Below are 23,624 nucleotides of genomic sequence, written 5' to 3'. Positions count from 1 at the left end.
TTATCATTGATTGTTTTCCATCCCCTTTAGAAGGCTGTGACTATTCAGACAGAAATACAACCAAATATCAATAAACTTTAAATATCGTATTAAATACATGCTCCGGAACTTTGGTGACTGCTAAGTATTTTTTAAACCTCCCGCTTTGGACTGGATGTGTCAATGTGTAGTTCAGAAATGCATAATCTATGAGCAGAATTACTATCTTACCTCAATTAGCCACGAAATCCCTAGTCGGAAAGCGACTGTTTTTCTGAACAATGTGACATTTCTCTACATTTTCCCCCCACATGGTCCAACACCCTAGGAATTCGAGTTCTAGTCGATGAGCTTCAGCTCCTCACGAATTGAGTGACAGCTAGCAAGATGCACACACAGCAGAGCGAGAGCAATGACGTGGTGTACATATCTGCACATATGTGACGTAGTATGCAACTTTAATGAACCACTTTAGGCTCATGTGGCCTACTTTCAGAACTACTCGCTAATAAGTATACAAAAGTTCCAGAGAATCTCTATAAGAATATATTTTTATGAACAAAGTTAAATGAGAAGTACAACAGGATATTATGTAACTCATATAATATATATACTGAACAAAAATATAAACTCAACATGTAAAGTGTTGGTCCCATGTTTCATGAACTGAAAAAAACAACATTTTCTTTTCATAAGCACAAAAAGTGTATTTCTCTATTTTGTGCACTAATTTGCTTGCACCCCTATTAGTGAGCATTTCTCCTTTGCCAATATAATAGATCCACCTGACAGGTGTGGCATATCAAGAAGCCGATTAAACAGCATGATCATTACACAGGTGCACCTTGTGCTGGGGGCAGTAAAAGGCCACTCTAAAATGTGCAGTTTTGTCACACAACACAATGCCACAAATGTCTCAAGTTTTGAGGGAGCATAAAATTGGCATGCTGACTGCAGGAATGTCCACCAGAGCTGTTGCCAGAGAATTGAATGTTAATTTCTCTACCATAAGATCCCTCCCAAAAAACGGAGAATTTGGCAGTACGTCCAACTGGCCTCACAACCGCAGACCACGTGTGTCCACGCCTGCCCAAGACCTCCAAATCCAGCTTCTTCACCTGCGGGATTGTCTGAGTGGAGGGTGGTGGTGCTGAGGAGTATTTCTGTCTGTAATAAAGCCCTTTTGTGGAGAAAAACAAATTCTAATTGGTCGAGCCTGGCTCCCCAGTGGGTGGGCCTGGCTGCCAAGTGGGTGGGCCTATGCACTCTAAGGCCCACCCATGGCTGTACCCCTGCCCAGTCATGTGAAATCCATAGATTAGGGCCTAATGAATTTATTTCAATTGACTGATTTCCTTATATGAATTGTAACTAAAATCTTTTAAATTGTTGCATGTATATTTTTGTTCGGTATAATTTATGGCACAAATAAAGGTGTTACATAGAAATATACTTCAAAGTACAAGATGCAAGAAAATGATGCTTGATTAGTTCACTCTGCACTGTTCCATCTGAACCAGAGGCCCAGTTGAATTCCAAAACTGGCAAGCTCCTTTACCCAAGGTGTGGCTGTTGTTTCCCAAAATAACTGAGTGCAGCTGTGTCCCAAGTGCAACACATTGTACGCTGTTGTTATCTTTAGACACATAGATTTAAACTGCATTCTTAAAATGGAGGCTGTGGATTTGTTTAAAGTCAGAGGGCCAGAGAGAGTTAAACATCTTATCTGGCTGAAACCTCCTGGTACATGTGTCCCTTTGTTTCTGGATTCATCCGGCAACTCTCACAATATCATCACCAGAAAGGTGTTCCTCACAGGAGATAAATCAGTTAAACTAAATCCTACTTTGGGATTATTTACAAACAACACAAATCGCTAACTAAACCAGGATTAACACAGATTGGATGAATGGAATCCTTTTAACTGGCGGCGATGAAAGCAGAGTAGTTTTGATACACGAAGAGTAATTATCTCACCTAAAAATATATAATACAAGACAAACAGAACAGATTAATGAACTATAATTGTCAAACTAAGTCCAGTAGTTAGATGAGTGAGAAATCCTTGTCATTGTGGTAGAGCTTAGTGTACCAGAGTTGGCCATGCTTTAATATTCTCCTCGTCCTCACAGCACCAGCCTATCCTCACCGCCCTCCTGGATGACCTGCCCAATGGAGGCTTGGCTCTGGGCCCTCAGGAAGCACTGGCGCTTGCACTCCATCAGCTGTTCAAGGTCGCGCCACATCTTCACCTGCTTCATGTTCGGCCCATGGCTCTCCCTCACAGTCTTCTGCTGCTCACGCAACTTCTGTTGTTGTCCAAAGGGAAAGACTAAGAATTAATGTCAGCCCAACATGCATACAGTGTATGATCAGCATTGTTAAATGGCCTTTTTTCAGTTGAATACCTTTTCATTATAAGTTGCAAGGCAAGCCATCCTTTTATAAATTAACGGGAAGCTTGACCAACCAAATACTTACTACTTAGAGGAATTAGCATATAGCCTATTCATAACCCTAAAAAAGAAGTAGCTTGTCACGAATGTGACAGGGGTGGGGAAATGTAGATGAGTGTAGATGAGGACTAGGACAGAGCTAGGGTAGAGAGAAATCAGCATGCATCCCTCCAGCTGCTCCAATGATGAGGATGGACATTGTGTTATACAAGCTGCACCTATACTGGTGTGTAGTAAAAATGTTTGTATGAGCATGGACTTATTTCTATTACAGCATATTGTGTAAGTCTATAGAAGGGGGTGAGAACCATGAGCCTCCTAGGTTTTGTATTGAAGTTAATGTACCGAGAGGAGGATGGAAGCTAGCTGTCCTCTCGGCTATACCATGGTGCTACCCTAGAGAGTGCTGTTGAAGCTACTGTAGATTTTCATAAATAACAGTGTGTTTTAATCTATTATTTTTGACGTGAATATATTTAGTATAGTTTTATTTAAAAAGGATTACTTTTAATGTTTCACAATTTTTATGAAATTTACTGAGGTTGGTCCTCCCATTCCTCCTCTGAGGAGCCTCCACTGCTGGTCTACTGCAGCAGCACATCTACATTACAGTTTGTCTACTGGGCCAAATGGTTTAGCAGGAATGCAGCTGAGCCCCCTCTGCCATACCCTTCCTCCTCTCTGGCATCCCTCTTATCAGGGTGAAGAAGGAAGGAACCCAAAGCATGGTGCCTGTGTTTGCAGGGGATCCATTTCAGATGCCAGTGCAGCACAGGATTGGCACCGTGCCTGCACCCTGACAAAGCACAAAGAGCACCTCTCTGCTCACCTTGCCCAGGGACTCCTGCTCTGCAATGTTCTTCATGTACTGCTCCCTGTGAAACAGCCAGAGGGTCAGAGTTCATGTGAGCCTTTTCACTTTCGCAAGCTCAATGCTGCTATTATGACATTACTGTGAGTTTTACAAGGAAAATACTACCTAGTAGTTGAATAACAACATAGCAAACATACATAACATTTTATTAAACCAGTAATATAAATAGATTTACATATTTTTCTATAGCAAAGCAATACTTCTGGACACACTTGGAAATGAGGGTGACCTATGAGGGTGAATCTACTAACAGACTGCTGTAAGTGTGTACTTTGAGGGAGGTATAGGGGGAGGTGGGTGGCAACAGTAGCATACAGTATGCACCCATTGTGCTGTAATCGTAGCATATGGAGGTGACTGTAGTAATAGAAATCCTAAACAGCTGGCAGACTCACCGGATGGTCTTCCTCCTCTCTTGCGGATCAGGAGACACGTAAGCCTTCATCTCCTCTGCTGCTCGCTGCATTTGCATCTCAATGATCTGTGAAGAGAGAGAGAGATGGGCAGAGAGAGAGAGCTCTGGTTGACAGTCACAGAACAGGTGTTGGGGGAGGGGTTGTTTGCTACCTGAACCCCTTACCTCTTTCATGCAGTTGATATAGTGGTATCGGTTTTCCTCCTGAGCCATCTCCTCCCTCAGAGCTCTCACCTCCTGCAATGGAGGTGGTGAATGAAAACATGTGGCAATAGGAAACTGAAGCATCAGGCCTGAAGCATCAGATGCTTGTTGCTATGGCAGTACTGAACTGGTCCTCGCGCAGAGCACATTCCAATGATGTAAATAGAGAAGATTTGATATGTGGTGATATGCTGATCTGTTGGGTGTGTTGGTAGATAGACCAGGGGTCTACACATAGCATTCATATTATACCTGCTCCAGTTTGGATCGGTTACTCTCCAGACCTGCAGCACAGCTGTCATACTGGGCCTTCTTTTCCTCATACTCTTGAGTTAGGTCCTGTCATGAAAGAAATACCCATTCACAGATACATGAACCCAAAGAAATACCCATTCACAGATACATGAACCCAAAGAAATACACATTCACAGATACATGAACCCAAAGAAATACACATTCACAGATACATGAACCCAAAGAAATACACATACATGGACATATTCAAAATCATTTAAAAAGAAAGAGTACAATGACAACACTTTTCACCATTCTAGTATGTTATGTATGCATAAGTTCTAGCTTCCCCAAGCCCTTTCATATCATTATCAGATCAAAGCCCATGTATTTGCACCGTTTTACTTAAGCCTAAGCTCTAGCTGAGTATATTCATACATTTCTGACGTAACTTTTCATCATTAGTAAATGTTAGCCAGTATGATGGTCAACCAACTCAGGGAACACAATCTGGAAAATATGATCCCCAGCTTTAGCTGAGAGATGTGAAGTGCTTTCCCTGTCGTACACTATGCACATAGACTATGTTTCAAATATCGTTAATGGACTCCACAACAATCTTGCATGAAGTCAACAGCAGCTGGCTGATGCGTCAGGGTTTTCCCCGCTTCTTTTGTCAAATCTCTTGGCCTCATGTCATGATTTGTAATGCTTTTTAATCTGTGGTTGTACTGTACTTGTCAATAATTGACACGCCTACTAATTCAAGGGTTTTTCTTTATTTTGACTATTTTCTACACTGTAGAATAATAGTGAAGACATCAAAACTATGAAATAAACATATGGAATCATGTAGTAACCAAAAGTTTTAACAAATCAAAATACATTTTATATTTGAGATTCTTCAAAGAAGCCACCCTTTGCCTTGATGACAGCTTTGCACACTCTTGGCATTCTCTCAACCAGCTTCATGAGGTAGTGGAATTCATTTAAATTAAACAGGTGTGCCATGTTAAAAGTACATTTGTGGAATTTCTTTCCTTGTTAACGGGTTTGGGCCAATCAGTTGTGTTGTGACAAGGTAGGGATGGTATTCAGATGATAGCCCTATTTGGTAAAAGACCAAGTCCATATTATGGCAAGAACAGCTCAATAAGCAAAGAGAAACGACAGTCCATCATTACATTAACACATGAATATCAGTCAATGCGGACAATTTCAAGAACTTTCAAAGTTTCTTCAAGTGCAGTGGCAGAAATCATAAAGCGCTATGATGGAACTGGCTCTCATGAGGACCGCCACAGGAAAGGAAGACCCAGAGTTACCTCTGCTGCAGTGGATAAGTTCATTAGAGTTACCAACCTCTGCACACTCTTGGCATTCTCTCAACCAGCTTCACCTGGAATGCTTTCCATTGCTTGTGTTTCTTGGCCCAAGAAAGTCTCTTCTTCTTATTGGTGTCCTTTAGTAGTGGTTTCTTGACAGCAATTCAACCATGAAGGCTTGATTCACGCAGTCGCCTCTGAACAGTTGATGTTGAGATGTGTTTGTTACTTGAACTCTGAAGCATTTTTTTGTGCTCAGCATATGTGGGAACTTCTTCAAGACTCTTGGAAAAGCATTCCAGGTGAAACTGGTTGAGAGAATGCCAAGAGTGTGCAAAGCTGTCATCAAGGCAAAGGGTGGCTACTTTGAAGAATTTAAAATCTATATTGATTTGTTTAACACTTTTTTGGTTACTATATGATTCCATATGTGGTATTTTATAGTTTTGATGTCTTCACTATTATTCTACAATGTAGAAAATAGTAAAAATAAAGAAAAGCCCATGAATGAGTAGGTGTCCAAACTTTTGACTGGTACTGTACATTTAGGTTATTCTATAGACACAGATCTGTGTAATGACACAATTTGAAGATGAAACTGCAGACAAAGTTTTATAGCATGTGACGTTCACCTGACACTGCTGTCTCAAAGGCCTCAGTTCCTTTATTATCGGAGCAAGGGCAGACTTTTTCTCCACTATCGTTGAGTTCAGTTTCTTCACCTGAAAAAAAGCATCACATATTTCAACCCATCTGCCAACATCCTGATTTGGTGGGAAAAGTAATCCACATAAATGTCAGTTAAAGATAACTATGACCATAATAATCATTATAAACTCAGCAAAAAAAGAAACATCCCTTTTTCCAGACCCTGTCTTGATCCATCAGTGCTCAGACTGTGCAATAGGCTGAGAGAGGCTGGACTGAGGGCTTGTAGGCCTGTTGTAAGGCAGGTCCTCACCAGACATCACCGGCAACAACGTTGCCTATGGGCACAAACCCACTATCGCTGGACCAGACAGGACTGGCAAAAAGTGCTGTTCACTGACGAGTCGCAGTTTTGTCTCACTAGGGGTGATGGTTGGCTTTGCGTTTATCGTTGAAGGAATGAGCATTACACCAAGGCCTGTACTCTGGAGCGGGATCGATATCGTCATGGTCTGGGACGGTGTGTCACAGCATCATCGGACTGAGCTTGTTGTCATTGCAGGCAATCTCAAAGCTGTGCGTTACAGGGAAGATATCCTCCTCCCTCATGTGGTACCCTTCCTGCAGGCTCATCCTGACATGACCCTCCAGCATGACAATGCCACCAGACATACTGCTCGTTCTGTGCATGATTTCCTGCAAGACAGGAATGTCAGTGTTCTGCCATGGCCAGCAAAGAGCCCGGATCTCAATCCCATTGAGCACATCTGGGACCTGTTGGATCAGAGGGTGAGGGCAGGGCCATTCCCCCCTAGAAATGTCCGGGAACTTGCAGTTGCCTTGGTGGAAGAGTGGGGTAACAGCTCACAGCAAGAACTGGCAAATCTGGTGCAGTCCATGAGGAGGAGATGCAATGTAACAAATGCAGCTGGTGGCCACACCAGATACTGACTGTTACTTTTGATTTTGTTCAGGGACACATGATTCAATTTCTGTTAGTCACGTGTCTTTGGAACTTGTTCAGTTTGTGTCCCAGTTGTTGAATCTTGTTATGTTCATACAAATATTTACACATGTTAAGTTGCTGAAAATAAAACGCAGTTGACAGTGAGAGGACGTTTTTTGTTGTTGCTGAGTTTATGTCACCTGTGTTGTACACAAGCAGGGGCCTTACAGGGTGTGCATTCAGAGGCAAAGCTATCTAAGGCCAAAGATTGTGAAGTGAGTGAAAGTCAACTTTATGGCTACAGCCAGGAATGTTTGAATCATTGGCAACAGCACAAGTGTGCAAGCTGCCAGCTTTAACCACAAGCCCTGACTACCCTTTAAATAATTTCAAAAACATCTTGGACTGGGGCCTAAACGGCTGCAACTGGTTCTATTTGGACTTCAATGCAATGGGATGACAGATTGATAAAACAGAGTGATTTGGTGATCCAACTTGGCTTAAAACTCAGCAATTACTCTTCCTTTCCCCACAAAAAGACAGATTAATTACACACAAGTGGTATTTCAAAAGGTATCAAGTCACTAAATCAATGCAAATAAATCAATGACACAAACAAAACAGGGCTAGGACACTTCTGGTAAAACAAATTGGGCTGTGTTTGTGTATCCCATTAGAAGGGGCATCTGAACGCAATCAGCATGATCCTGTGACTGAGTATGGGCGGTCTGGAGTGGGGAAAGATCTGTCACTGTGGTAAAGTGAGATGCTACTCAGATAGTGGCTCCGATCCCGATATAGTCACCATTTCTGACATGTCGTCCAGCGAGCGCCCCTTCATCTCGTCCAGTTCACTCTTGATGGCTGACACTCTCTCCAGTTCCTCCTGAGTGTCACTGTACCCAGAGATCCCCTTCTGTGCCTCCATGGATTGCTAAATGGACCACAATAAGAGCATGAGAGGGCATATGGGGTGACACATCAGTAACTACACCAAATATGACAGCCTTGTAATGCAGCAGCATAAAATGATGCGATTGTATCCAGTGTTAGAATCCTGAGGCAAATGTCAGTTTAGGGACTGGACCTGGCAAGAGTTCACTAGAAACACCTGGCATTTGAGCAATGTAGTCTACACACCCACATGTGCTGCAAGGCAGTAAGATGAAATCAGTGAATTCAAGTTAATAATTTGCAATGAGTAAACCTCCATGTAATGTATACAGTGGCTCACCTGACTTAATTGTTAATGATTCGTTTGCACCATGTCAACAAATGTAAGCCTATAGCTATGACTCAGAAACGGTAGTTGAGGAAGTTCCGCAGCATTATCAAGGACCCCACACACCCCAGCCACGGACTGTTCAATCCCTTAGTCGGACAGACGGTGTCGGAAAATGAGGTCTGATACCAACAGGCTCAGAGACAATTTATCTACAAGCCATCAGACTGCTGAACACTTGAACTAGACTGACCACCTGCACTGACTTTCCACACATGCACACAGACACCCACCCACACAGACACCCACCCACAGACATCCACACACACACACACATCACAACTGCACAATTTAAACACTTGGCCCCAATCCCCCCTTCCCTGATACATGTGTAAATATTGGACTATAAACTGTGCCATCCTATATTATGCTTACGCTAAAAATGTACTATTCTATTCTACTGCCATTTACTTTATGTTTGTACTCGTATTTTTTATTAATTATTATTGTTGTTGTATTGTCGAGAAGGAACCGGCAAGTAAGTATTTTGTTGGACGGTGTTTACCATGTACATCCTGTACATACGACTAATAAAACTTGAAACTTGAAACAGTGACTGAGTTACTCCCTCTCTGTCTGGGAGGATATATAGCAGCATGGAGCCTAGTCCTGAAATGACCCCTGGCGCCTGTGCTCTAAGCACTGTGAAGGGTTGTGTCCACACAAACAGGCAGGGGTCAGCTCAACACCTCGGAGTAGAGGCCACTTTGTTCTCCAAGAAGAGAAGATTACATGCGGTTGAGATAGCAGGATGTGTGTGTGGTCTATTATATGAGTGAGAAATCTGTGATCTATGAAAAGAAACACAATTTCCTTCCCATGTAGCACCCATCCCTCTCCTGCAGATCTGTTCACAGATAAAGACAATGTAAATGACCTCATTAAATTACATTATAATATTTGGTTCTGATATGAATAGTTCACAGTTGCAAGCAGGGCTTCTAGTGACTTTTGGGTTATGCAGTAGGCTATAACCAACATTGTTGCAGTAAATGGTTCATAGTTGTAGGTTGAAGGGGTAACAGTTGGACTGGGGTGACTGGGTGGGTGAGTGATGGGAACAGGAATGCAGGTGGTGAGAGGAGAAAGGGCTCAGACACTAATATCCACTGATTTAAAAAAATACCAGCGTCAGACAGAGAGAAGAGCAGATTCAGCCATCGCAAATAGCAGCAGCCCAGCCCTTACTATGTCAGCCAGGCTATAAGCAAGTCAGAAGCTGGGAGGGAACAGAGGTGTGAAGTCATTTCCAGGAAGGCATGTCACTTTACTGTTAATGTACATTGCATGAACAAGGGCAGGATGGAAAGGTAAGTGTCCCAAGGGGCTTCTATGAGGTATGGAGGGGAGCAGGTAGGGTGGTAGGGTGGATTGCTGCGAAGGGGATTGCTGTGGTGCATAGTTACCAGTTGCTGTTGGCCGACCTCGTGCCTCTGTTTTAGGATTTCCTCTGTCCGCTGTAAGACCCCATACTCAGCTCTCAGCTCGGTAATCTCCTGACGCTTCTTCTTGAACACCGTCCCCTTGCTGCGCAGTTTCCCCACAAAACGTTTAAACTGAGTGGAATCGAGAGAGACTATTGTCATGAATGATATGCTAAGAGAAATGGAACAAGACAGAAATAACAACATTAAAACAATAGATCAAACGTCAGTGAAGAAAAAGTAAATACACAAGGGAAACCACATCTTGACGCCAGGTCATCCCCTTCAGTTTCTACTTAGACAGACATGACCCATGTCTGAGAGAGTGAGTTCGGGAGTGTGAAAAAGAGAGAGTTACTATAATGTGGCTTAGTATCCAGCAGTGATGGAACAATGTAAAATGTTCTTGGAGAAGACAATAGCTGAGGCAGTACTGGGGGGGGGGGGGGGGGGGGGGGGGTCGAGGTGCCTCAGACTCCTGTGCATGTCAAAATGTATTCCTTCTGGAGAATCCCAGAAAATGTCCTGTAAGTCACTTGGGCATGCATGGCTTGTGCGCAAGAATGTACGGTTTATTTTATTTTGGGACATCAAGGGCAGACAAGGTTGAGAGGGAATTAGCAGCCAGAATAAGGCTGCGTAGCATTCCCTCGTCACATACAATATGTCCCCAAAACAGCTGCTAAATTATCCAACACAACTTTGAAGGGTTTGAACTATTTATCATGACCCTGTGTCAGACACACACATACTCAGGACAGGAGGATAGTTCTGGGAAATGCAGCACATTGGGATAGTTAAGCAGTAAGGCCCGAGGGGGTGTGGTATATGGCCAATATACCACGGCTAAGGGTTGTTCTTACGCACTACGCAATGCGGAGTGCATGGATACAGCCTTTAACCGTGGTATATTGGCCATATTCCACAAACCCCAGAGGTGCCTTATTGTTATTATAAGCTAGTTACCAAAGTAATTAGAACAGTAAAACTATTTGTTTTTGCCATAACCATGGTATACGGTTAGATATAACACAGCTTTCAGCCAAATTAGCATTCAGTATTCGAACCACCCAGTTTATAATAGATAATGAAACATTTTGCCCATACAGTATATGCACTGAGCATATTTATAAATAGCAGTAACCTACTATATGTGAAATCCATTTTGGCAGGGTGAATAGCTTTTCCAGACTGAGCAAACATCTGTTATTTACGTTGGGGGAATTTGGGGTGTAAGTGAACAGAAAGCATTATTATTTCCATAACAGACTGACCTAGTGATGTCACTTGTTAAATCCACTTCAATCATTGTCGATGAAAGGGAGAAGACAGGTTAAAGAAGGATTTTTAAGCCTTGAGACATGGTTTGTGTATGTGTGCCATTCAAAGGGTGAATGGACAAGACAACGGGTTTACGTGCCTTTGAACCGGGTATGGTAGTAGGTTTGTGTCAAGAACTGCAATGCTGCAGGGTTTTTCATGCTCAACAGTTTCCTATGTATATCAAGGATGGTCCACCACTCAAAGGATATTCAGCCAACTTGACACAACTGTGGGAAGCATTGGAGTCAACATGGGCCAGCATCCCCGTGGAACGCTTTCGACACCTTGTAGAGTACATGCCCTGACGAATTGAGGCCGTTCTGAGGCCAATAACTCAATATTAGGAAGGTGTTCTTAATATTTTGTACACTCAGTGTATGTAATGATGGAACACTAGCAACATGGTGGACTAGTTTGTAGTGGGTGTAAAAGCAAGCTCACTGAGGATGAGCAGTTGCTGGGTGACATGTGATGACATGTTAGCAGCATAATGGAAAATACCTCTGATAAGGTGCTCATTTCCACCATGACCCATGGACCCGGGGAGAGACAGATAAGCCCAGTGTGACTAGACCCTTTCCATTTACCATAAATCCCCTGACTCCTCCTCCATCCGGTTCTCACCTACTGTTAACATACTGAGAAAAAGTCAGGTTTAGAGTTTCCTTTCACATCAAACACACTCACTCATTATCCAGAGGAGCAGATGAAACCACACACATTGAACAGGGCACGGAGGAGAGCAGGGAGAAAGTGGATGCTATTTCAGACATGCAGCTCCTGTGCTTCACCAGCCTGTCCAGCTGTCAGCGCAATGTTTTCACTGAGTGTGGAACGCCTGCCCATAAACCACTCAGACAACATATGGGTACAGCACATGCCCTATGCATCAGCTACCACCAACTATATAGACCTGTTAATGGCCGAAGGTCGCGCAGCAAACAGGAACAGGCTTAGTCTGAGATGTGAAGAGTGGTCGTTCTCTTTATCCTTGATCTTACAGAGCCAGGCACAGGGTGTGTTGACACACAGGAGTGATGGCTCCTGGCACTATGTCGCAGAGGCAAAAAGGCACTCAAATTTGAGAGATCTTTCTCTGCCAATGGTTTATACTAAGTGATCTAACCAAACATGGCGTCAAAGCATGCATGGCTCTCAACCTTTGCCTCTCCCGAGTCCGTAGGGGAGTTGGAGCGATGGGACAAGACTAACTACCAATTGGATATCACGAAAAAGGGGTAAAAGTACAAAAATATAAACAAAACCTCATGTCAGTTTGTTTTCTTTGCGGTAAAATATCCTCCATAGATGTCAAAGTTAGTTGAAGGATTTACACTGAAATAGTTTGTTTTGCTGAATTAATTAAGAATATTTACACAAGAGATATAAAAATAAAATACATTTCAGACAGTTTGTTAAATACTGTCCTGGTTCCGGGTAGCCCCTGTTGTGGTCTATTTTTAACCTTGCATGGGAAAGTGGGAGAGTGAGGGGAACAGGGATAAGTAGCATTAGCCTGTAAGCTCCACTATGTTTACATAAGAGCAGAAATAGCGTCTCATGTTTACTGGGATCCACAACTACCGCACGTCACCCTTATCAACAAAGATTATGTATTGGAGTAGACGTAAGCAAACAGTAGAATGTTTAATCAATCTACCCCTAAAGATGGAAAATATTTGATCTCTGATGCATTTTACTATCTTTTGAGAAAGTTTGGATAGTGATGTTGAGTTTTGAGTGGTGGGCAATTGTACAACGTTGCAAGTGAATACTGAGCAGATTGTATATAGTGGCAGCAGTCTTTTTGCTGCAAAATGACAATATTTCAATTACCCCCAAAAACGTATATGACCCTATTCCACAAACATTGACTGGTGAGGAAGGTGATTACTATTGGTGTGGATGATGATGTTCAGACAAGAGTATTGAGCTGTGAGAGGCGGTTAGTTCCTGTAATGTTACCTCATCTCCCCGGATGACCTCGTCTCCATCCTGGTCTCGTGCCTGGCTGTTCTTCTGGTTCAGCTCTCTGTCTAGTGCAGCTAGCTCCTCCCGCGCCTCCTGCAGCTCCTCCGCCTTCGCCTCCTTCTTACGAGTTATAATCGATGCCTGAAGAGCCACACCAGTCATATTATTACAGATACAGTCAATACAGATACAGCCAGTATATATACGGTGCCTTCGGAAAGTATTCAGACCCCTCGACTCCTTCAACATTTTGTTACGTTACAGCCTTATTCTAAAATGGATTTAAAAAAATGTTTAACTCAACAATCTACGCACAATACCCCCTAAATAACAAAGCGAAAACAGGTTTTTAGACATTTCCGCACATTTATTTAAAGTAAACAACAGAAATACCTTATTTACATTAGTATTCAGACCCTTTGCTATGAGTTTCGAAATTGAGCTCAGGTCCATCCTGTTTCCATTGATCCTCCTTGAGATGCTTCTACAACTTGATTGGAGTCCACCGGTGGTAAATTCAATTGATTTGACATGATTTGGAAAGGCACACACCTGTCTATATAAGGTCCCACAGTTGACAGTGCATGCCAGAGCAAAAACCAAGCCATGAGGTCGAAGGAATTGTCCGTAGAGCTCCGAGACAGGATTGTGTCGAGGCACAGATCTAGAAAAGGGTACCAAAACATTTCTGCAGCATTGAAGGTCCCCAAGAACACAGTGGCCTCTATATTTCTTAAATGGAAGAAGTTTGGAACCACCAAGACTCTTCCTAGAGATGGCCACCTGGCTAAACTGAGTAATTGGTGGAGAAAGGCCTTGGTCAGGGAGGTGACCAAGAACCCGATGGTCACTCTGACAGAGCTCCGGAGTTCCTCTGTGGAGATGGGAGGACCTTCAAGAAGGACAACCATCTCTGCAACACTCCACCAATCAGGCCTTTATGGTAGAGTGGCCAGACGAAAGCCACTCCTCAGTAAACGGCACATGACAGCCTGCTTGGAGTTTGCCAAAAGGCACCTAAAGGATTCTCAGACCATGAGAAACAAGATTCTCTGGTCTGATGAAACCAAGATTGAACTCTTTGGCCTGAATACCAAGTGTCACCTCTGGAGGAAACCTGGCTCCATCCCTACGGTGAAGCAAGTTGGTGGCAGCATTATGCAGTGGGGATGATTTTCAGCGGCAGGGAGACTATTCAGGATCGAGGCAAAGATGAACAGAACAATGTACAGAGAGATCCTTGATGAAAACCTGCTCCAGAGCGCTCAGGTCCTAAGACTGGGGCGAAGGTTCACCTTCCAACAGGACAATGACTCTAAGCACACAGCCAAGACAACGCAGGAGTGGCTTCAGGACAAGTCTCAATGTCCTTGAGTGGCCCAGCCAGAGCCCAGAATTGAACCCAATCTAACATCTCTGGAAAGACCTGAAAATAGCTGTGCAGCAACACTCCCCATCCAACCTGACATAGTTTGAGAGAATCTGCAGAGAAATGGGAGAAACTTCCCAAATACAGCGCCAAGCTTGTAGCGTCATAACCAAGAAGACTCGATTCTGTACAGTAATCGCTGCCAAAGGTGCTTCAACAAAGGGTCTGAATTCTTATAACATTTCAGTTTTTAATTTTTAATAAATTAGCCAAAATTTCTAAACCTGTTTTTGCTTTGTCATTATGGGGTATTCTGTGTAGATTGATGAAGAAAAAAATGAATATAGTCAATTTTAGAATAAGGCTGTAACGTAACAAAATGTGGAAAAAGTAATGGGGTCTGAATACTCTGAATACGTCAAGTTTGGACACACCTACTCATTCATGGTATTTTCCTTATTTTTACTATTTTCTACATTGTAGAAAAATAGAAGACATCAAAACTATAAAATAACACATATGGAATCATGTAGTAACCAAAAAAGTGTTAAACAAATCTAAATATATTTTAGATTCTTCAAAAGTAGCCACCATTTGATGACATTTTTAATTTTTTTGCATTGACTGACCTTGTGTTAAAGTAATGATGGGCTGTCGTTTCTCTTTGCTTATTTAAGCTGTTCTTGCCATAATATGGCCTTGGTATTTTACCAAATAGGGCTAACTTCTGTATACCACCCCTACCTTGTCACACAACTTATTGGCTCAAATGCTATTAACTTTTAACAAGGCACACCTGTTAATTGAAATGCATTCCAGGTTACTACCTCAAGAAGCTGGTTGAGAGAATTAACCCCTTTTTTCTCCCCAATTTCATGGTATCAAATTGGTAGTTTACAGTCTTGTCCCATCGCTGCAACTCCTGTACGGACTCGGGAGAGGCGAAGGTCGAGAGCCGTGCGTCCTCCGAAACACGACTCTGCCGAGCCGCACTGCTTCTTGACACAATGCCTGCTTAACCCGGAAGCCAGCCGCACCACTGTATCGGAGGAAACAGTGTGCATTGCACCCGGCCCGCAACAGGAGTCGCTAGAATGCAATGGGACAAGAACATCCCTGCAGGTCAAATCCTCCTCTAACCCGAACGACGCTGGGCCAATTGTGCGCCGCCCCATGGGTCTCCCGGTTGCGGCCGATTGCGACAGAGCCTGGACTCAAACCAGGATCTCTAGTGGCACAGCTAGCACTGCGATGCAATGCCTTAAATCACTGCGCCACTCAGGAGGCCCTACTTTGTAGAATCTCAAATCTATTTTGATTTGTTTAACACTTTTTGGATGTAGTAACATGAATTCCAGGTGTTATTTCATAGCTTGATGTCTTCACTATTATTCTACAATGTAGAAAATAGTATACTGTATATATATATCCATTTATTCTAATTCACACAAAATAACCAAGCAGAACATGCACACATTTCACAGGTATAGAATAGGTATAGAAGAAAAAGAAACGCACACCTATTAAGACGAGGTGCTGGCTAGCGGAGTAGAAACTTGAAAATAAAAATAAAAGAGAGCCGCACATTGATTAACCAATGATATTAGGCCACTCTTGGCCATGATTACAGACACCTGTGTCTTTTGACACTATATAAACGAGTCATCCCGCAGTGTTTGTGATTATACCCTGATGAAGACAGCTTGGCTGTCGAAACGTTGGTATTACATTTTTTGCATCTGAGCTCCTAGAGTGTGCGGCTCTCTTTTATTTTTATAGAATAGGTATAGAACAGTGACAAAACCAGAGCAGTTCATCCTAGAGCTGCCTCACCATAGCAAAAGAGACAACAAAACAAAGTATTAAAATATCAATATGATAACATGAATAAATATGTTGATGAAAAATAAAGTTGCCTCACTACATCAGACAACATCAATCATCCACAAAAGTTCAAACAGCCAGCAAACGCTTAACCATACACAAACAGCCAGCTCATACAAATTCATATAGCTGACAAAGATATGTCTGATTTAAACTGATTTAAAAATAAATGTCCTCTCACTGTCAACTGCGTTTATTTTCAGCAAACTTAACATGTTTACACATGTTAAGTTTTCTGAAAATAAACGAAATAAAATATTTGTATGAACATAACAAGATTCAACAACTGAGACATAAACTGAACAAGTTCCACAGACATGTGACTAACAGAAATGGAATAATGTGTCCCTGAACAAAGGGAGAGGTCAAAATCAAAAGTAACAGTCAGTAACTGGTGTGGCCACCAGCTGCATTAAGTACTGCAGTGCATCTCCTCCTCACGGGCTGCACCAGATTTGCCAGTTCTTGCTGTGAGATGTTACCCCACTCTTCCACCAAGGCACCTGCAAGTTCCTGGACATTTCTGGGGGGAATGGCCCTAGCCCTCACCCTCCGATCCAACAGATCCCAGACGTGCTCAATGGGATTGAGATCCGGGCTCTTCACTGGCCATGGCATAACACTGACATTCCTGACTTGCAGGAAATCACGCACAGAACGAGCAGTATGACTGGTAGCATTGTCATGCTGGAGGGTCATCTCAGGATGAGGGAGGAGGATGTTTCCCTGTAACGCACAGCGTTGAGATTGCCTGCTATGACAACAAGCTCAGTCCGATGGCGCTGTGACACACCACCCCAGACCATGACGGATCCTCCACCTCCAAATCGATCCAGCTCCAGAGTACAGGCTTTGGTGTAATGCTCATTTCTTCGATGATAAACGCGAATCCGGCCATCACCTCTGGTGAGACAAAACCGCGACTCGTCAGTGAAGAGCACTTTTTGCCAGTCCTGTCTGGTCCAGCGACAGTGGGTTTGTGCCCATAGGCGACGTTGTTGCCGGTGATTTCTGGTGAGGACCTGCCTTACAACAGGCCTACAAGCCCTCAGTCCAGCCTCTCTCAGCCTATTAGTCTGAGCACTGATGAAGGGATTATGCATTCCTGGTGTAACTTGGGCAGTTGTTGTTGCCATCCTGTACCTGTTCCACAGGTGTGATGTTCGGATGTACCGATCCTGTGAAGGTGTTGTTACACGTGGTCTCCCACTGCGAGGACGATCAGCTGTCCGCCCTATAGCGCTGTCTTAGGCGTCTCACAGTACAGACATCGCAATTTATTTCCCTGGCCACATCTGCAGTCCTCATGCCTCCTTGCAGCATGCCTAAGGCACGTTCACGCAGATGAGCAGGGACCCTGAGCATCTTTCTTTTGGTGTTTTTCAGAGTCAGTAGAAAGGCCTCTTTAGTGTCCTAAGTTTTCATAACTGTGACCTTAATTGCCTACCGTCTGTAAACTGTTAGTGTCTCAAAAACTGTACCACAGGTGCATGTTCATTAATTGTTTATGGTTCATTGAACAAGCATGGGAGACATTGTTAAAACCTTTTACAATGAAGATCTGTAAAGTAAATAAGATTTTTACAAATTATCTTTAAAAGACAGGGTCCTGAAAAAGGGACGTTTATTTTTTGCTGAGTTTAGTATCAATGACAGAGAATGGCATTCTGAAATGTACACAACATTCATCCTAGGTAATTGCTGGTGTTATGTCATATAATAATAACGCTACTGTATCTCTGAAGAATGTGAAAATAGAAAATAAGAAAAAATAATAATCACCTGTTGTCTGAAAAGAGACAGTTTATCATCTATGGGGTCGTTCCGCATCATTCTTTTCTCAATCAGCAGGTTTATTTCAATGTTGTTTTCTCGAATCTGGACAAAGTAGGGTACAGTCAGACTTAAACTTTCAATTTGTCAGAATCAAACTTTTTGGCTATTGTCAGTCATTCTTGTTGTAATCTGCGTGAACCAAATTTACCAAACTTGCAAAGCTCAATAGCTTAATTGCTCAGGTAGGTGGAGATATCTCACCTTGTCCTCTAGTTCCCCAAGCTCAGCTTGGCCCATGGCCGGCTCAGACACCACCTTCTGCAGGTACTGCACCATCCGCCTTTTACTATCCAGCTCCTTGGGCAGTTTGTCAGACACCATGTAGGAGTTGAACTTGATCTCCTCTTCAAGCCTCTTCATTAAGCCTGAGACAGTGACAAAGACAAAGCTCATTCTTACACCTTTGATCAGGATACCTCATTCTTCGAAACACAATGAGGCACACCTGCTCATTGAAGTAAAGGAGGGTGATATGCACATCTTAAACTTGAGACACCCGTTCATCATAATCAGATCAAGAGTGTATGCATAACATTGTCTAAATTAACTATCTCTAACCTCAACATAGATTGTGCTCTTAAATGCTGCTGTTGAGCTCTGATTCACAGTAGGCCTACTGTATATGAGACCGAAAACCATTACAAAATAGTCACATTAGGAAATGTTTTGATATGTGACATTTTGAGTCATTGGATTGTCAAATTCTTTGTTGGTGTGCCACATCTTTGCTTTCGTCAATTTTTAAACTGTAAATGTGTAAATCTCCTGTGTGATTGTAAAAATGCTACTAGTAGATCAGGACAACAACAACAAAAAAGAGGCAAGTCCACATATGGTGAGCTCTAATGGAGCACATAAAAGATCAGCATGATTACAGGGCCTTAATACAGGTGAAACAATTAACAGAGATTCAGCCTGACCTGATGTGTCCCTGACCTTTCAACCAGCTGTGGCGTTGAGGGTGATGCAGAACATGCCTACTCACTCTCTGGCTTGGCATCTGCTGCTGCCTGTCGCAGGTCCTTCAGCTGCTGCTGAGATCTCTGCAGTCTCTGTTCTGCCTGGAAAAGCTGAACATATCCAAATGGCAACACACACTTATCAGCATCTAAAAAAACAACATCATGTTGATAAATCTACTTGTAGGTGAATTTGGGATATCTAATTGACAACCATCTGTGATAACATGTAGACCTTTCCCCTAAAGTCTGTATCACTTATTTGTACTCTGTATGCAGTAAAGTTGATCATATGGATAACAAAGCCTGTAAATTGGAAAGGTAGACAAAACAGGATGTAAACTAGACTAAGAAAAGTCAATTCATTACTTGGTTCTTCTGCTCTTGCTTCTGCTGAGCCAGAGACTCTTCTCTCTCCTTTTCCACCCGTAGTTGTCTGGCCAGTTCCAGCATCCGCTGGTGGTTGGACACTGACTCCACCTGTTGGACACATAATAAACTGTGATACTGTGCCGGCATCTGAGTTTCACCTCACACGACTGCCAGGAGCCACTGCTGCCACTGACCCAGTTCCCCCTTCTGGCATGGCTTAAAAGTATGACCCCTAAATGATCACTCCATTACTCATCTGCCCTGTAAAAGGGTGAAGCATTGAGCTTGTCAGATGCCTGTCTAGTCTCATTACCACAAGGAATCTTTTGGCGTGTATGAGAGGTCATGTTTTCATTACTCTGTGAATCCCTGTGAGTTCCAGGCATTATGACAGGGTGGGCTTCCTCAAACAGACTGCTTGTCTGCCTTACCCTCTTCTTCAGCCTCTCCACTCGCTTGATCAGCTGGTCCTTCTCCTCCTCCATAGCACCAATGTCCTGAGGTTAGGGAAAAGATTGCGTTTTAGCACTGTGTCTGTGCACATATCACCATCTGTGGCTTAACTTAAGAGAATTCCATATGATACTAAGTGATGAGTGGAAAACAAAATGTTGTTCCCGTTTTTACCTTTCTGATCTCTGCAGTGGAAAAGCCAGAGCTTTTCAGTTGCTCACACTCCTTGTGGTAGGTCTTGAATCCTTCCACTAATTCTTCATACTACAAAAACAACCGATCAAACACTATGAAACTATGAATCATATTTCTCAGTTATGCACATAGCATCTGTCCGAAACGCAGTGACCTTTAAATAATAAAATAATGGTTTTAATTATCTCTTTAGTCTAGCAAGACGAGGAGCCATGATCCCATGTTAAATATTATGCTGCATTCAGAACCTAATGGGAAGGTGGCATTTACCACGTATGACTAGGAAAAATCTACTTGAACATCCCTCCAACTGGTAATTACTAGTGGGAAACTCATCTATCATCCCTGAGCTCTGACTTCTCACACATGCTGACCTCTGACATCACGTACTAAGGTAGAACAGCATTTTCAACAGTTAAATGAAACAGCAAAACATGTATTTTTATAAATAATCTATTAATATGTTTTTTTTTAAACACAATAATTTGTTTGCAAGCATTATAGCAGTACTTTTAGTTTATGGTTGATGCAGCTTGTTGGCCATGAGCCAATACGTGTTTCTGAATTAGTTGAAAACACGTGAATGCATCACCTTCCCACTTGGTTATGAATACAGCATTATGCTTGCACCTTGAAGTCAGTGGGCAAATTGTTTTGCATGGCGGGCCAACAAATTTGCCCAATGTTAAACAAACCTGGTGATAGGTGTCAGTGATGACATCATCCTGCAGGAATTCAGCAGGCACCTCCAGCTTAACCAGGAAGCGAGCCAAGTAAGCTCTCTTCTTCAGCTCTGTAATCCTCTGCAGCAGCCAGTGAAGGATAGGGTGTATCACAGGCTTACTGCCCGTCACCAGGCCCTGTCTGAAACTGCTCCTGTATTTAAAAAGAGAGGACAGTAAACACTCTGTTTTCTAATGCTGAAATCTGCCTGACGAGTAGGCAACAACACATCTGCTACGCTGATCCTTAACACTGGGGCCCCTCAGGGGTGTGTGCTTAGTCCCCTCCTGTATTCCCTGTTCACCCATGATTAGGTGGCCAAATGCGACTCCAACACTATCATTAAGTTTGCTGACGACACAACAGTGGTAGGCCTGATCACTGACAACGATGAGACGACCTATAGGGAGGAGGTCAGAGAACTGGCAGTGTGGTGCAAGAACAATAACCTCTCCCTCAATATGAGCAAGGCAAAGGAGCTGATCGTGCAATACAGGAAAAGGCGGGCCGAACAGGCCCTCATTAACATTGACGGGGCTGTAGTGGAGCGGGTCAAGAGTTTCAAGTTTCAAGATTTGGCATGGGTCCCCAGATCCTCAAAAGGTTCTACAGCTGCACCATCGAGAGCATCCTGACCGGTTGCATCACCGCCTGGTATGGCAACTGCTCGGCATCTGACCATAAGGCGCTACAGAGGGTACTGTGAACGGCCCAGTACATCACTGGGGCCAAGCTTCCTGCCATCCAGGACCTATATAATAGGCGGTGTCAGAGGAAACCCCAATATTGTCAGAGACTCCAGTCACCCAAGTTATAGACTTCTCTGCTACCGCATAGCAAGCGGTACCGGACCACCAAGTCTAGGACCAAAAGGCTCCTCAACAGCTTCTACCCCCAAGCCATTAGACTGCTGAACAATTCATAAAAATTGCCACCGGACAATTTACATTGACCCAACCCCCCTCTTGTACACTGCTGCTATTCGCTGTTTGTTTGTTACCTATGCATAGTCCCTTCACCCCCACCTACATGTACAGATTACCTCAACTAGCCTGTACCCCTGCACACTGACTCGGTACCGGCGCCCCCTGTACATAGCCTCGTTATTGTTATTGTGTTGCTTTTTATTATTACTTGGTAAATATTTTCTTCTTCTTGAACTGCACTGTTGGTTAAGGGCTTGTAAGTAAGCATTTCACGATAAAGTCTACACTTATTGTAGACAAATAAAGTTTGATTTGATCAGAAGAATACTTACGGCTCAGACATATTCCCAGGTGGTTTGTATTTCAACATCCCCAGCAGAGTGAACATTCTCTTTGCTGTCTGGTCAGGCATTTCTTCACGGATATCAATAGTTTGCTGAAATAAATAAAATATGATTTACATGTAATTCACACATTTTACACACACTTTGGGTGACTGGTAAACACAATTGTAGTGGAGCTCCAAATGGGGCAGGTGTCATCATCAAGATAATACCATTTTAGGCGTAATATCAACTGGGACAACTATATACACCACTGGACAACTCGTGATCAAGTATGAGGTTGTTGTGTACATTGCAAAACATAAATTGTCTCACCTTAGGGTCTATTTCGGCCAGAACATCGTTGAGAATTTGCAGAAGTTGCATTGGCTCCAGTGAGTCAAAGGTGATCAAGTTAAAGTTTTTCTTGAAGGGGTCTTTATTCAGGTGCTCAACAATAAATTTAAGTTGCTCGCTCATCTTGAAATCAACTGGTCAGCTAATGTTATTGCGAGGTAAAGAACTTTAGCTGCAAGCTAGTGAAGACGATTAGCTAGCAAAAAGTCAGAATCAACCTTAGCATTAGCTTGCTAGCTTTTTACTAGCCTAGCTGCCGTTACTTTCCGAGGTGGATAGCTTGAAGCATAGCTAGCTACACGCTGACAAGCCCGTTCGTATGCACAAAGTGGCCAGCTGGCTTGTCCCCTTGTTTCTTTTGAGAAAAACTCGTTTTAAACCGCTAAGACAACGTGTACAGTCACAAGGCAATCCGTCTTGGAAACCAGACACAAGCGTCCTCGAGCTGGTTGCTAACAGGAAGTATTTCGGCTTGTTCAAGAGGGTCAGCCTGCAGTGGGTTCAGCCTGTGGAACATGCTGCGCAAGATTCTGCCAAGTGCACACGCAGAGTTGCATGCGGGTTCTTGTCCGTCTGGATTTCTCTTTTGTACCAGTAGATGGAGACAAATATCATTATTTCAGGCGGTTTGTAGCCTACTTACCGTAATAATACAACATTTCTGTTTTTAATCTTTCAAAATAGCAAAATATTAGTCTACATTATTACTTACATAATATAGATAGACCATATAATCATATTTTCCAGAGTTGTTTTGCAGCTTGGCTTTATCTTTTGTGTTCTCGACGTGCCTGCGTCTTTAAAACTGGACACATCAAAGTCCCTCCCTCTCTTTTCAGCACCAACTCAATAAAGAAAATGACCAAAACACAGTAACCGTAGCTAGTGTGCGATCCGACGAAGTGTATCTAATGTCTAGTGGGTGTAAGGTTAACGAGAGAACATTAAAACTAACTTTCAATCGGGTGCAGGATAACGAATTACCGGTAACATTAAAAACATCTATTACACTGGAAATGTTTAATTGTTCTTGGACTTTCACTAAATCATTGAATGGAACTTCTGGATAGGACAGTGATTCTGCTTTTACGATGAATGAAGAGTAATTGTTTGTGACCGACATTACAGAAGATATGGAAGGACACT

At 42.9% G+C, this 23,624-nt stretch overlaps 3 protein-coding genes across 5 annotated transcripts in view; 1 reads left to right on the top strand and 2 right to left on the bottom strand.

Moving 5' to 3' along the window:
- Positions 1-23,624, bottom strand: part of LOC110525522 — a 500,086-nt gene that overhangs the window by 373,948 nt on the left and 102,514 nt on the right. The gene's annotated exons all lie outside the window — the stretch shown is intronic.
- Positions 1,379-23,060, bottom strand: ift81 (intraflagellar transport 81 homolog). Of its 2 annotated transcripts, XM_021605709.2 has the most exons (19): positions 22,458-23,060; positions 22,131-22,234; positions 20,845-21,025; positions 20,129-20,218; positions 19,933-19,998; positions 19,499-19,609; positions 19,156-19,240; positions 18,372-18,535; positions 18,117-18,212; positions 13,076-13,222; positions 9,770-9,919; positions 7,887-8,015; positions 6,120-6,209; positions 4,181-4,267; positions 3,890-3,961; positions 3,705-3,790; positions 3,265-3,310; positions 2,072-2,288; positions 1,379-1,956 (listed from the first exon to the last, which is right to left on the bottom strand). In XM_021605709.2, the coding sequence occupies exons 1-18, from the start codon at positions 22,599-22,601 to the stop codon at positions 2,106-2,108; spliced, it is 2,031 nt and encodes a 676-aa protein (XP_021461384.1). In that variant the 5' UTR covers positions 22,602-23,060; the 3' UTR covers positions 1,379-1,956; positions 2,072-2,105. The 2 variants fall into 2 exon arrangements, with proteins under 2 accessions (XP_021461384.1, XP_021461383.1); XM_021605708.2 differs by having other exon boundaries at positions 1,379-2,288; positions 22,458-23,058.
- The window catches only part of LOC110525519 (breakpoint cluster region protein), a 37,891-nt gene continuing 37,582 nt past the window's right edge, over positions 23,316-23,624 (top strand). For both annotated transcript variants that reach the window (XM_021605695.2, XM_021605694.2), the window contains exon 1: positions 23,316-23,464. The gene's annotated coding sequence lies outside the window, so the exon portion shown is untranslated. The remainder of the gene's footprint in view (positions 23,465-23,624) is intronic.

This window comes from Oncorhynchus mykiss, chromosome 6, assembly GCF_013265735.2.
Source record: "Oncorhynchus mykiss isolate Arlee chromosome 6, USDA_OmykA_1.1, whole genome shotgun sequence".
Lineage (NCBI taxonomy): Eukaryota > Metazoa > Chordata > Actinopteri > Salmoniformes > Salmonidae > Oncorhynchus > Oncorhynchus mykiss.
Note: the sequence above shows the minus strand (reverse complement) of the source record. Positions and strands in the feature narration are given on the sequence as shown.

Excerpts from the sequence above, each read along its gene's own strand:
- ift81 (XM_021605709.2), bottom strand. The coding sequence starts at position 22,601 with ATGAGCGAGCAACTTAAATTTATTGTTGAGCACCTGAATAAAGACCCC. Across the intron at positions 20,219-20,844 it reads TCACTGACACCTATCACCAG|TATGAAGAATTAGTGGAAGG; the intron begins GTTTGTTTAACA and ends TTGTTTTTGTAG. Across the intron at positions 3,791-3,889 it reads ATATCAACTGCATGAAAGAG|ATCATTGAGATGCAAATGCA; the intron begins GTAAGGGGTTCA and ends CTCTCTTCACAG.